The 14639-nt window shown below is 37.0% G+C and overlaps 1 protein-coding gene across 3 annotated transcripts; it reads right to left on the bottom strand.

The window, feature by feature from the left end:
* Window positions 1-639: 639 nt before the first annotated feature.
* Window positions 640-14558, bottom strand: sclt1 (sodium channel and clathrin linker 1). 3 transcript variants are annotated; one of them, XM_084106770.1, is made up of 22 exons: window positions 14519-14558; window positions 13926-13985; window positions 13771-13838; window positions 13246-13295; window positions 13033-13105; window positions 12713-12768; window positions 11306-11435; window positions 9512-9634; window positions 9009-9074; window positions 8070-8140; window positions 7708-7798; window positions 7539-7630; window positions 6588-6765; window positions 6389-6487; window positions 5268-5339; window positions 5103-5177; window positions 4311-4456; window positions 4038-4230; window positions 2466-2662; window positions 2069-2147; window positions 1862-1957; window positions 640-1016 (listed from the first exon to the last, which is right to left on the bottom strand). In XM_084106770.1, the coding sequence occupies exons 2-22, from the start codon at window positions 13957-13959 to the stop codon at window positions 954-956; spliced, it is 2052 nt and encodes a 683-aa protein (XP_083962896.1). In that variant the 5' UTR covers window positions 13960-13985; window positions 14519-14558; the 3' UTR covers window positions 640-953. The 3 variants fall into 3 exon arrangements, with proteins under 3 accessions (XP_083962896.1, XP_083962897.1, XP_083962898.1); XM_084106771.1 differs by having other exon boundaries at window positions 13926-13967; XM_084106772.1 differs by lacking the exon at window positions 14519-14558 and adding an exon at window positions 14078-14516 and having other exon boundaries at window positions 13926-13967.
* Between the last annotated feature and the right edge of the window lie 81 nt (window positions 14559-14639).

The raw sequence follows: 14639 nt of genomic DNA, 5'->3' as shown, positions 1-14639 counted from the left end.
TGAATTTAGGTTTTTGTATTTAAAACGCTCCTGTGTGCTGACATACTTTTAACATTTTCACCTCGGTACTGAGAAATGTATGGCCACAAAATAACTCGATAAACTTTTGTAATGACTTACTGTAGTTTCTCATGAGATGTCATAATTATGAGTGTTTATTATACGGCATTTTTAATGAGAAATGATATTTTTGTAGTATAATAATGATGTAGTGTTAAATGATTAGATTTTTTTTCTAAACTTTAATATAGTAACTCAAAAGTTTCTTATGATTTACAGAATATTTTTTTACTCATCTGGTGGAAACAGGCCTCCATGATTAAAGTAAAGATTTAAAAAAATATATTTGTACTATTTTTTTTTTTACTTAAAAGCAAAACTAGATTTTATTTCAATGACTTTTGAAATGAAAGCACGCTTTTAAAATTAGGATTATGCAGGTTTTGTTTTAAATCATTGTGTATCATTTGATTTAAATCATTGCCTCCCTGGAGGTTTGTGCTGCGGTAGGCTGCAAGGGTCTTTGAAATAATCTTGTCTCTGAATAAATAATAAAGTGATATGGAACTAATGTGATCAAAACCTGCTCGCAACTAATGTGAAAACGAATTACACGAATGTCTGCGAACATTCAACAGCTCTGTGGTATAAAGTATTGCATTTATTGGTCAAATCTTACAATGGCACAAGCTAACCAGGTCAAATATGTGTTCGAGGAAGAACATAAAATCATCTATATACACTTTTTAAAACATTTGTTTTGCTGGTAATTTAAAAAACAATATTTAAGAAAAAAAAAATGGCTTGGTAGTAACAGGCATCTTTGAAACAAAAGCCTACATGATATTAGATTCACGAGGAATCCTGGCAGTTAAAGCTCTCGCCAGAGTCCAGTGACAAACTGAGCAGGATGATGATGATGATGATGATGTGACAAAACAGTTGCTGTTGATCTATGATAAAGTCTCAAGATCCATCATGGATGCAGCTTTTCTCCGTTGTGACATCACACTCAGCTGAAAGAGAAAAATCAGTTTAGAGTGGGTTCTGTGCACCCTTTGTCCAGCAGCTACAGAGGGCAACAGTTGAGTTGTGGAAGTATGCATACAGACATAAAATTTGTTTCTATACACTCACTGGCCACTTTATTACATACTCCTTGCAAGTACCAGGTATATAAAATCTTTAACTCAATAGTTTTATATTTAATGCGTAAGGGATAATGTATAGCGAGGCGGTTATTATAGCGAATAACAACCCCGACAGGCTGAACGGGTCTTGAATCAGCCTGAAGGGGTTGTTATTCGCTATAACAATCGCCTCGCTATACATTATCCCGCTTATTACATGGCTACCTACAAAATAAATAAATAATTTGACACAAAATATTGATTTAAAAAGGAGTTTATTGATTTAAAAACGATTATATTGCTTCCGCAGTTCCGCTAAAGAAAATAGTCCGTTCCGCGTCCATAGCAACGTTCTGTTTTTCATGGCAACGGTGTGTTATACTTCGCAGCGTCTGTTATCAAGAAATAACAGACCGCATTCTACATTGGAATTCAACCAAGCCATGTAATAATTAGATTTAATGCTTCAAGGGATTGTTGTTCTTTCCCCTCACTAAAGTACAGTCTTGTCTTTTTGTCCAATTTTTTAATATTTTGCTTCAAATCAAAGTTTGTAATGTTGTGATTCACCTCGTAGCTGATGGTTTGTTAGGTTTGGTTCACGGCTTAAAACTTCTTTTTTAAAATCCCTAAAAGAAAAATACTTTGGGAAGAAGCTATGGAAAACGTGTGCAGGCACTGTTGCATTCTATAGACAGGAAGTGTGTAAATATCCAGTACGGTTCATATACCTGTTGTGAAGCACTTGTTGCACGTTGCTCTGCCTGAGTAAGACGCCTCTGTAAACGCGTGTTTTTCTCCAGCTGCTCTGAAACCTGCCTCTCATACTAGAGACAGAAATGACGACATTACTCATTACACACCCCATACATAAATGTAACACTTGCAGTATACAACATCTTTCTAGGTAGAAACAACTCTGCAAGTAGTGTCCACACCTCCAGCATCTTCTGATGATCAGCTTCCATCTGGATCTCCAGTTCCTGAACACGCTGTTTCTGTCTGTTCAGCTCTGACCTGTAATGACCACAGTCATTTCATGGAACCTTGACAAGTTTTATTCAATAAACTTCACACTACATTTAATCAATAAGCCTGTTATAAAATGGAAGCTAATTTCTTAATATGATGGTAGAAAGATTCTGTGCTGAACTTCCCCTCACCAAAGGCAAGATTTTTTATGGCAAGAGTGTTGCATGAGCATTAACAATTCGCATCCCAAAGTTTAATACTTAGTGCTCCGTTCAGATCACAAACCCTAAATGCGAGTAACAGTAATAGTGATTCTTGCCTTGGCAAACAGCACTTCTGTCTCGAGTGTGTTTGAGCGTTCACCTGAGGCTGCTGAGTTTCTGCTGGAAAGCCTGTGTGAGGTTCTTGGCCTCGTCTTTGTAGCGACTGATGGTTTTCTGTTGAGCGAGCACCAGTCTGGTCAAACCGGCGCTGGAGTTTTTACTGCTCTCCTCCATCTCTCTCAGCCTGGACTCCAAACTCTGCTCCTTCACACACAGCTCCTGCTGCATCGAAGACACCTAACACACACAAACAAATCCTATTAAAGACGCCATATTTATACTTCTACTGCTAGCCTATTTATAACGCTACTCAAGGATTTTTACACTGAAACCACTTGGAATTTAGTTTTTCCTCACTATTTGAGATGGTCTCTCTGAACATTTAAACAGGCTGTTGCGTTGTTAAGCCAAAAATGAAAATTCTGTCGTCATTTACCTCGTCATTCCAAACCACTCCAAAAATGAAGATATTTTTTAAAACCTGAGAGATTTCTGACCTTCCACTGACAGTCCTTTCCACCAAATATGAGTTGAGTTGAAAGTTTATTTGCCATTTGTACCGGTACAGCTATACAAGTAGATTTTTGAGTCAGCATTAAAAAAAGTCAACATAGAAGACCAACTAACAAACTACACACAATAAATAGACTTTGAGCGATACAGTCAACGAAGAGCAGCACAAACCTATGTCAAAATATGTTAAACGGAAGCTCAAGCGCACCCACGTGACATGAGAGAACAAACCTTATTGGTTCTCAAGCATCAAGCAAGAACAGCTGAGATTTTTATTACCATATTTAATGTATTTTATGCGCATTGATCAATGTTTATATGTGAATAAAAGCCTAAATTAAGCCAATTTTAAATCATGAAAAGTGATTGTGTTTCTTCAGAAGACATTAATCTGTTAAATTCATACAGATTTTTTTTTTTTTACAAAGTTCTTATGGAACAACATGAGGATGAGTGTAAGATGAGTGAAAGATGACAATTTTCATTTTTGGTGAACTAAAATTTGACAGATTTTATTTAAATGTCTGGTATGATTGGTTAACCTCAGCATATCAATGTAATTCACACTGTTGTTCATCAGGTCATGTGGGTGGATATATGCTAATGTGCTCATGGTTGTGACATCAATATAAAAAAAATACATACATACATACATACATATATATATATATATATTCTATAACACATCCCTTAAAAAATGCTTAATGGTATAGTTCACCCAAAATGTCTTTTCTTCTGCGGAACAACAAACACATTTTAAAGAATGTTTCTGAACTGTTTTTGTTCATACAAAGTCGATGGGGTCCAAAACCAATGTGGACAAAAAAATTAATAAAAGAACACACAAACACAAGCAAAGTACTAGTCAACATTTGAAGTGGATCAAAAACTTTCAAAGTTACACATGAATTTTGAACAATACTCGTTCTTGTCTTAGAACAAATTTCATGAACTTTTTTGATCCACTTCAAATGTTGAATACTGTAATTCATAACATCATCTTGTGCTCCACAGAAGAAAAGGTCAAAACAGGTTTGAAATGACATGAAGGCGAGTAAATGATTTGATGCCATCTTTGTGTCACTGTGTTGTGCGTGACCTGTTGTTTGGCACGTCTCTGAGCCAGTGCACACTCTTTGCGGAGCGCTTCCATGTCTCTGTGCAGCTGCTGGTTGTCTTGCTGCAGTGTGAGTCTCTCTTCACTGATGGCTGTGCTCTCTTCTCTCGAGCTCGACAGCGCTGACTGCAGTCTCCGCACCTCCTCCTGACAGCGCGACAGCTCCTCTGAAAACCTGCACAAGCCCACAGGAAGCTATTATGGACCAACCTTAGATTTACTCGGTCTAGTTCAAGAGCGTGTGTGTGTTCTCACTCCATCTCCATCTTCTTCATCTTGTTCTTCGTGCTGTTGAGTGTGAGTTGCGTTTCATCCTTCAGTCGTTCTGAATTTAAACATCTCTGATGGAGAGCCTCCATCTTCCTCATCTCAGGCTCTCCAACTCGGCCCTCTTTATAGACCTACAACACACACACATTTGTTTGATTAATGTTTTTTGTCTCCTATGCTCACCAAAGCTGCATTTTTATATCAAAAATACAATAACAACAGTAATAATGTGAAAAATTATTACAATTTAAAATAACAGTGTTCTATTTGAATATGTAATTTATTCCTGATAGCAAAGCTGAAATTTTCAGCATCATTACCAGTACTTTATTCTTCAGTGTCACTGATCCTTCAGAAATAAAAACAGTTCTGCTTCATACTTTTGTGGACACCATGATAGTTTTTCAGGATTCTTTGATCAATAGAAAAAAGCATTTATTTAAAATAAGTTTTCGTAACTCCAAATATCTTTACAGTTACTTTTTTATCAGTTTAAAGCATCCTTGCTAAATCAATATCTATCTATCCATCCATCCATCCATCCATCCATCCATAAAAATAATACATTTTTACAGATCATTTGTGTCTTATATTACATTTTATGTTAAATATTTATAAAAGGTAATAAGCCACTCCAGGCAGTGCATGATAACGTGTTTTTACCACATACCCCTAAGGTTTTGCACTTTGTGTCACTTCATGCCTTATAACACCACTTAACTATGATATCACAGCAACATAAAGCCTGACTGCAATGAATTATGTATGAGTAAAAACCTTTTCCAGCTCCTCTTCCACAGCTTTTCTCTCCCGATGGGCTCTTTCAATCAGTGTCTCTTTATCGGCACATTCCTACACACAACCATAGGAAATATGTTAATGTACATCAGCAACAGTTGCTGCAGTCCACATCTGTACATATGCTGATGATGAATGTGTCACCAGTTGCAGGGCAGACAGCTCCTCAGCCATGCGTTGAATCTGAACGTTACACTGCTTACGAACACTCTCAACCTAATAAAAGAGGACAGAAAACTATAAGCCACACTCAAAGATGGAAATAATATATGCTACAGATCTAAATTCTAAAACAAAAAAATCAAACATAAACACTTTACTTAAAATATTAAGTATATTTAGTAAAAGTATATTTATTGTTTACCTGCATGTCATGAGACCATTAACCAAATTCAAAGAAACCCAAACATGCAAATGTGTTGTTGAATTATTGAAATGTTCACTTAACATCTCAGAAGGCACTGCAAGTAAATACTTTGATGTAAAGGGAGACAAAAGACCTGACAAAAATGTTTAAGAATCCTAAACGAAGCATACATCGATCCCTCGAGGCTACTCTGACAAAGAACCATAGGGGCTTTCGCACTGGAGGACCGTTCTCATAGTTCCTATAACTATTGGCAGAAGTACCCGCTTTTTTTGGCATGTTGCACCTCACTGGGAACAATTTTAGTTATAGGAACTAAATTAGGGACTAAATTAGCTTGTACTTTAGAGTAGGGTCTAACCCAGCACAATAGGAACTACTAGTTAAGTAAGTGTATGGTGGTTGGCTGAACGCATGCCATATGAAACACCAGCATGTAAACACAAAGTTTACATATACTTACTCCACAAACCGTGATAGATAGCATTTACCTGTCACCTTTGTCTGCGGCGTTGGGTTCTTAGCACTGCAAGTTGCCGTATGAGATTTCGTCTCTTATCCCATTCAATCGCATAACTTATACATCTACATTAACATCTCCATCATCACGAAACCCACGACACAACGTTGTTGTTGTTGTTGACGAAGTCGCTGTCGGCCGGCTTAATCACTGGCCGTGCGAATGCAACCTGGAAAATGGCCCTAGGGGAAAATGTAGTTCTTGGGGGGCCGCGCTGGTGGCTAGTTCCTAGAACTACCCGGTGCAAAAGCCCCTCATGATGCCTGAAATATTGTCTAATAGGCTCATCAGGCCTAATCAGAATTAGATTAGACTTGAAGCCTCCAGCTTATTCTTTCGTCTCCCTTTGCTGAGTTCAAGAACCCTGGCTGTGATCACCTCTTTCCTGGTGCGCAGGGCAGCATCCTGGATCAGCTGCTTCATGGCGTCTTTCATCTTCTCCAGCTCTTCTGCTCTCTGTTTCTCCCTCAGCTGAGCCTACAGTAACATACACACACAATTATTTTTGAGTATATGAAGTCAGAAAGATATAGAAGAGAGCATGTACTGGGCCCGTTCGGTGTATTTGGAGCGTGACCTGTTCTCTCTGAAGCGAGGCCTCCTCAGCCAGCTGGATGGAGCTGCGGAGGCGACTGAGGGCTTCAAATTTCTCCTCTTCCAGTGAGGCGCAGCGACCCTGCAGTTCTCCCACTTGCCGCTCCCACTCCGTCTGCTTCCTGCGCACTGACTCAGAATCCTGTGTCGCAGCTTTGAGTCTGGAAAACAAATACATAAATAAAAGAACATCCATATTTTCCAACAAGATATTAAAAGGAAACAATATATACAAAGTCCTCCTTTAATTTGGTAATATAAAAAAGGGTAACATAAAATATTCTTCTTCTACCATCCATTCTGAAACGCACTTTTTCTCCTATCTTTGGAGGCTGGGCCCATTTTTAAATGGAGATATATATAACAATATATATAACAATCAAACAATTTACTCAGATTTTTATATATATATATATATATATATATATATATATATATATATAACAATCAAACAATTTACTCAGAATTTACTCAAATTCTTAGGGTTAATATGTCAATAATAGGGTTAATATGTAATTCATGGGTTAATATGGGTTAATAAATTCTTAGGGTTAATATGTAATTCATGTCCATTAGTCATTTTGGATGGTGTGACCTGGCAAACATCACGTGTTTAAATGCAGTAAAACAGTAATATTGTGAAATATTATTACAATTCAAAACTTATTTACTATTTTTTATTATTATCAATGCTGAAAAGAGTTGTACTGCTTAATATTTTAAAAGATTTTATGTGAAATTGAAAATTTGTAACATTATAATTTTTTATAAAGTCTTTTACCATCTCTTTTGATTTATTTAATGATGCATATAAAATACATAAATATAAAATTGTTCTGAACACCAGTGCACAATACATACAACATCTAACAACTATCATCAACACAGCTTTCAATCTAGCAGTCACACTGAAATCATCATTGATAGACTTCACCTGGCCTCTAGCTGGTTCAGTGCTGCTTGTAGTTGCTGTAGTCTCCGGTCAGAAGCTTCCTCTCTACCGTGAGCTTCTGCTGCGTCCTCTTCCTGCACAATCACACACACAACACATTATTAGAAAACACACAGAAGGGTGATAAGACAATTATAGCCACATCTCTCACCCTCCTCTGCATCTGATCCTGCACATTCTGCAGGAGTCTGGTCATCTCCTCCACTTTAGTCGCGGCAGATCTCTGCTCCAGTTTAGCTTGCCTGAAACATCATACAGAAACACAGACACACATAAATGTGATTATTTTTTTGTAGTTTCTAAATAAATTTGACATTTTTACTACTTTTTTTTGATAGCATAGTAGTGAGAAGACAGGGGGAATGGGATCGAAAATGCACCACAATCTTTTAAAATCAGTAAGATTTAAAGTAGAACAGTAAAAAAATAAAAAATAAATTCAATCTTTCAAAATTCAAATCTCCAAAACAGTGAAGGTTAAGCCATAAAGAGTTGGCCATCTGGAAACGCTACCTGAGTTGGCTGCGTAACTCCTCCAGCTCACTGCTCTGTTCCGCCACCGTCTTAAGAAACTGCTGATTGGTCTGAGTGTGACAGGACAGACATGAACGCCGGCCGGGCATAACGCCAAACACACACACACTTCAAAGAAATACACAAGGATGAAGAACGGAGGAGAGGATAGAGGCTGTTTAGATATGGGATAGGTGTGAAAAAGTTGGGTGTGCGCAAGCTACACTGCTCATTAAATATTCAGGAATAGAGTAGTGTTTCCCTTCACAACCACTACACGCAAACACACACACACAAGGCTGAACAATGCACAACACTCAAACAGGTGCCGTTCTGACTGGTGTGAGAAAATGTGTGCGTGTGTGATTAAGACAGAGCAAGGATTATGCCTTTAAATCCATTGCATAACAACCGACTGAACACAGAACCCTCGAACAGCACTAATAAAACCCTTCCATATAATGATATATCCAAACATTTTCCCGGAAAAAATTAATTTTTAGGGAAAATTATGTAAAAAAGGGGCTTGATTTTATCCATCTGGATCTGATTGGTACTGATAATGTACAATCACTTGGCTATTATCACAAATAGGGGTTTATTTACCAAATAAATACATACATGCACTTGAAATATTGCAATGTATTTGCTTGTTGTATTCCTCATTTGTAAATTGCTTTGGATTCAACCTCTGCTAAATGAACATGTAAAATGCAATGATTTTATTATGTGAGAACAAAGAGGCAGCAAAGTGATATGAGAGACAAGCCAGTTTTAGAAAGTTATTTCAAAGGCGCAGAAACTTTTACATTACATTGTGAAAGATTATTTCATTAGGAAGAAACATGCACAATAGACCAAGACATTAACTGTGGAAAGAAAATACAGTAATTTAGATTTTAACCAGTACCGTTTACATATTGAAAGAGGCAGTCTTACCGATTCCAGCTTCTGATTGGCCAGCTGGATCTTCTGTGCATGATGTTGCATCTGTGCCAGCTGATTCTAAAACAGCACAGTGATCGTCAGTAAGAGCAGACAAATATTTCAATAATTAAATAATGTGTATTATAATAAGCTTCAAGCCATAATTAAGCCAATATTTTACAGCCAACAGCTAATATTGAATTCATATATTCATATAATCCGTCTCGGCATGCCTTCAGGTTTATATGAAAGTGCTGGGGGTCTGTTTGCTCTGTTAACTGTGCCTGCATGTAGTTAAACACTGCCCTCTAGTGTTCAATAGTCATATTACATATTCTAGAAAAAAGTGAAAAAATTTGAAGCGTTTGAATTTGTATTGAAAAAAGAGATTTAGATAAAGCTGCCTGTACACCAAATATGTGCTAAACCTGTCAAGTTTGAAAACAAACCTGCATTATAGACTGAACTCAAATGGGTTGAATCTGTAAACACGAATGCGAGTTCGCACTGGCTACCTGCATGTGCTGCCGTTCAACCGCATGTATTTGTCCATCACTCATGGAGCTCTGGTACTGGGTCTGAAGACGATCCAACTCCTGCGAAGCGGTCTGCCACATCTGAAGAGCCCGTTCTTTCTCCTAAAGACACACACAGAACAAACTGAAGTTAAACATTCCTGTGGCCTTTCATGACTAAACTCTCTGAATATCTTTGAGGTTTGACGTGATATCAATGTAGAGTACAGAAGCAATGTTAATTGAACTGAATGGATATATGGTTATATGAAATTTCTTGGAAAGATATTTTTGCACTATTTTGTCAGCAGAAATTTTTTAAAAAGAATTGGTCGTTTTGAAAGGTGTCAACCAGGCACATTAAGGTTGAACAGTGTTTTCTGTAACTTAAAAAAAAAAAAAAAAACATAGCTCTCATAAACACAATTTAATTACAGTAATTGTTGTAACTATAATATTTTTGCTGTGAATATTTACTTGTGCTAAATGCAAGAGATTTGTTTATCACTAGCAATTATTGTTTTTAAAAGTATTGGCTATGACTCAGTATGCTTTTAAATTACATTGACACAAACTGACTTATTAAAAAAAAAAGATGAAATGTAAAATGTCTATGAATAAGCAAACTGATTCATTAAAATGGACAGTTCGCAAAACTGATTTGCATGAATAATCATATTCCCAGATCTATCACCCTTTTTTGCTAATGAGGATTAAACCAGAGTTACTATTAAAATATGTTACAATGCTCACATTCTGTGCTAGACAAGGAGTGGAAAGCCGTCTACCAGGACATTTTCAGAGCACTTCATGCTTCCTTCATTTTCCAGCAGGATTTGCACCTGCCCACACTGCCAAAATAACCAAAACCTGGTTCAATGACCATGGTATCACTGTGTAATTACTGTGTGATTTCATGTAATATTCAAATTTTTTGAAATCCTGTTTTCGTGGGTTTTATGAGCTGGAAGCCCAAATTATGTACAAATAAACAACTAAATACTTGAAATCGTTTAAGTTGTGGGCCCTGAATCTATAATCTATGGAAGTTTAACGTTTTGAATGGAATTATGGAAATAAATAAACTTTTCCATGATATTCTAATTTTTTGGAAAGGGTCTGTGTATATATATATATATATATATATATATATATATATATATATATATATAAATAAATTCTTATATTATATAATAAAATATAATCAATTCAGTTAGCCTTTTAACCTGTGCTGTATCTCTATGATGAGGCATAAAAATGTCTCACTGGATGTTTAATTCATGGCTAATTATTTCATTCTCTGACAGTTAATTAAGAAATTTGATCTGTGAGTATGTTTTGGAAAAAAGTGGAAAGTCCACAAACTCAAAAATAAGTCATTGGAGGCTTGACTTGACACGTTCTCTAGAGAGGTTTAGATGTGATTTGCAACATGATGTTCTGGTGAACTGCTCCCTAAAGGAGGGCAAAGATGTGCAATGTCGAGCTGAAAGTGGGACGCTTGATGAGTGACGCACTAATATCTCATTACTCTGTAATGTCAAGTGTTGATATGTAATCCTCGGGAGTATCTGAAGCGTACTCCACGCTGATTAAAACCCATTCCCTCAGCACAACACGACTTGCGCTGTCGTATCGTATATTAACTAAGAAGAAGCTTTAAAGCCAGAATAACCCCAGATCACCCATCGCAGACCCAGAATACAGGGCCAGGAAAGTGCCTGTGGGTTTGTAGCTGCACAGACTGACTCGTGGGAGTTTAGAGGGGGATATGCAGCAGGTCTGGATACTCACCTCCACGACACACTTGACCTGCTCCTCCAGATTGCTGATGGCGATTGCATCATCTGCCGTCACTCCTTCTGTTCCAGCGGACAGAGACTGGAGCTGCTTTTCAATGGATGTTCTCTGCTCTGCATGAAGCCTGCAAATAAACATTAATATACATAGTTAATGCAAAAGGTCAACCCTCATAAACCCTTAGGAATTATCTGCAGACATGCTTTAATTTGTTCTAAAATATTAGCTGATTTGCATCCCTAAAGTCCTAGTAATTGATTGGCAGTAGTATATTTAATCAGTGCTTGATATGGGGAAAAAACATGTCGGGAGTCCAGGGAGGTGGGGTGTTTGAGTGTCCTCCCTCGGTTGAAATCATGCTCCTTGGGGACAACATGTGAGAATTGCCGGTACGCAGGAGAAAAGTGAGGGTATACATACAGACGCACACACACGTGAATATCATGAAACAACAATTATATTCTATAGTAGATTTAATTGTAGTTTTTCATGTTTTTTTTACATGCAAATATTGATGCCGCTGTTATGTTTCATTGCTTAAATTGTGATTTTACTTTAAACTGACAATTCGGTGGTTTACACAACACCATTTTCAATTAAAAATGGAAAACTTAAGCATTTTGGCCATTAATTTACACCACAACGTCGGTTTGGGGGCCTGAAAACGCATACTTATTAAAAAAAGTGCATGTTTTTGAAAACGATACCGTTATCATCTCCATGTAAATTACAAAAAAAAAAGTGAATGTGAAAACAGAGGTCATATGGATGCCATCTTGATTGTTTGTATTCACCACTCTGTAGAAGCCATGCACGTAGTTTCTTTACAAAGTGACAGCACCAACTACTGGCCTGGCATGCATAATACAGCGATTTTAGTAGTTTTTGCAGATTTACGTTGGTGGTAGGTACAAAAGTTTGGTAACACTTTACAATAAGGTTCATTAGTTAACAACCTTAGTTAAATTCCATGAACTAAGAATGAACAATACTTCTACAGCATTTATTAATCTTAGTAAATATTAATTTCCTCATTTACTAATACATTATTAAAATCAAAGGTTGTATTTGTTAACATTACTTAATGCACTGTGAACTGTATTTTTATTAACTAACATTAACAAAGATTACTAAATTCTGTAACAAATGTATTGTTCATTGTTAGTTCATACATTAAATAATGTTAACTAATGAACCTTCAAAAGTTTTCTAGATTGAGAATTACCGCAAAACTCACAAACTTTCTCCCAACAATAAAGTGAATTTACGTAAAGGGTGTCCTGTGATTACCAGAACCACCTCATCTTGCACAGGAGAAGCTGTTAGCACTGACTGACTCCAGTAATAAACCAGTGTCTGGGTGGAGAAATCAGCAGGAGATCCATTTGCAGCAGCTCTTACCGCTCATTTTCTTTAACCACCTGCTCCAGGCTTGCTTTGACGTCTGTCATCTGCCTCTGAGTGTTTGACAGGGAGAAACAAGTGTGTGCGTGAGTGGTGGGAGGAGGGTGACTGAGAGAGTCTGAGAGAAAGTGTACTCTTAAATGGCAAACTTATTATAAGACAAATTCACTTGATTTGGGTTTAAACTGCAATTTACAGCTGACAGCATTAATTCAGCCCCATCAAGCCCTGACAGTTGTAAATCCTCACTGTAAAGCAAGCATTCGTGTGGTGTGAGCGTTTGCGAAGGGTAGTATAGTGCAAGTCTTCAAGTGTACCTGATAGAACTTGAGCTGCATCTCCATCTGTTGTATGTGTCTGTCATATTCTTCTATTAGAGGAGCCATTAGACTGAAAACACACACCCAGGTCATACACAACATCATTATGCAATTAAGATTATAGGCTATTAACATTTTAAAATGTTAAAATAGTAGATGACTTGAGACAGAGAGTGTTTTGTAGGTTAGTAACTGGCCATAGGGACTTACCCTCTGTCTGAAAGCCAAGGAGCTGCAGATTCCATGACCACATCATCTGCCTAAAAAAAAAAAGTACAATTTTATTAAGCATCTATACACAACATCCCCAGTGCTTCACGCCTTTATTATTATTAGGAATTGTTCTGTTTTCCCCCACATCACTCGGAGTTAGCTGTCAAAATGAAAGTTCTGTCATGTTGTTCCAAACATGTTTGGAAACCATTTACTTTCATTGTATGTAAAAGACAACAATAACAGTGAATAATGACTAAAGCTTTTACACTTCACGTGCCTAACATCTGCTTTTTTGTTACACAGGAGAAAATACGGCATACAGATTTGGAACAACATGAGGTTGAGGGTGATAACAGAGTTTTTTATTTATTTATTTTAGCTGTGAACACTTCTTTTAATACTTAACAACACATTCACTGTGCACCATAAGAGCATTATGTTATTAATGCTAGAGGTGAACTACATATTCAACAAATAAAGCAATAAACAATACAATTGCCATCTAATCATAAAACTAACCTGTGACACTGAGGAGGGAGGAGGAAATTCATCCTGATATCGACCGAGGACGGAGTTTAAACGATTCACTGATAAGACACAAAACAAAGTTCAAGTGATGATGAATATGTATGTGTATCTGCACAGTATTATTTCTGAGATCTAGCGTGTTTCACCTTGATCTCGTAGAAATTCGACTTCTGTTGTCATTGTTACGTCTGCAACAGCAATAAACTCTGTTAGGTCAAAGCAAATGCCTTGTAAATATGTATCAACAACAACTATTATAACATTTAGTATGTGTGCAAAGGGGAATAATTTCCCTTACTGAAGCAGTCAGTTTACACACAGCCAGCACAAGTGATCCCTGGAGACTGTCTTTGTGCAGGAATATTAGTTTATCATTGAATTAACTGACTCTATATAATAATTTAAGTTTAACTGAGTAAACGTGCATTATTAAACTAGATTATTACGAAGGTATACGTTCTTCAGTAGATTAAGCGAGTGAAAAAGAAGCGAATCTGGCGTGTAATCTCAGCAACAGCTTTAAGCATCATTGGTATCCAGGTGGAGATTTACACTGGCTAACTAGCGGGCTAACGGCTACACATGTTTCAACATTCATAATCAATGGGCTGGACACTTATAAAAACCTTGAGTGAATTATAAATGTTTATTTTTTCGTCGCGTAATATGAGGTATTATGAAATAGCAGTAAAACGTAAATAAATATACGATTAGAAGACCTCGAGGTTATTATAGGTACCTGCAAATCCTTCCGCCTTGTAGTTTAAAGAGTCCACCAGCCAATCAGATTCATCTTCACCGAAACTCAGATTCACCCTCTGAGCCAATCAGACTCGTCCTAAGGGACGCGGTGCAACTTA

Source organism: Abramis brama, assembly GCF_963993115.1.
Source record: "Abramis brama genome assembly, chromosome: 2".
Taxonomy (NCBI): Eukaryota; Metazoa; Chordata; class Actinopteri; order Cypriniformes; family Leuciscidae; genus Abramis; species Abramis brama.
The sequence above is the reverse complement of the archived record's forward strand: the minus strand, read 5'-3'. Positions and strand labels throughout refer to the sequence as shown.

Excerpts from the sequence above, each read along its gene's own strand:
- sclt1 (XM_084106770.1), bottom strand. The coding sequence starts at position 13,959 with ATGACAACAGAAGTCGAATTTCTACGAGATCAAG. Across the intron at positions 8,141-9,008 it reads CCAATCAGAAGCTGGAATCG|ACCAATCAGCAGTTTCTTAA; the intron begins GTAAGACTGCCT and ends TGTCACACTCAG. Across the intron at positions 5,178-5,267 it reads AGCTGTCTGCCCTGCAACTG|GAATGTGCCGATAAAGAGAC; the intron begins GTGACACATTCA and ends GGTTGTGTGTAG.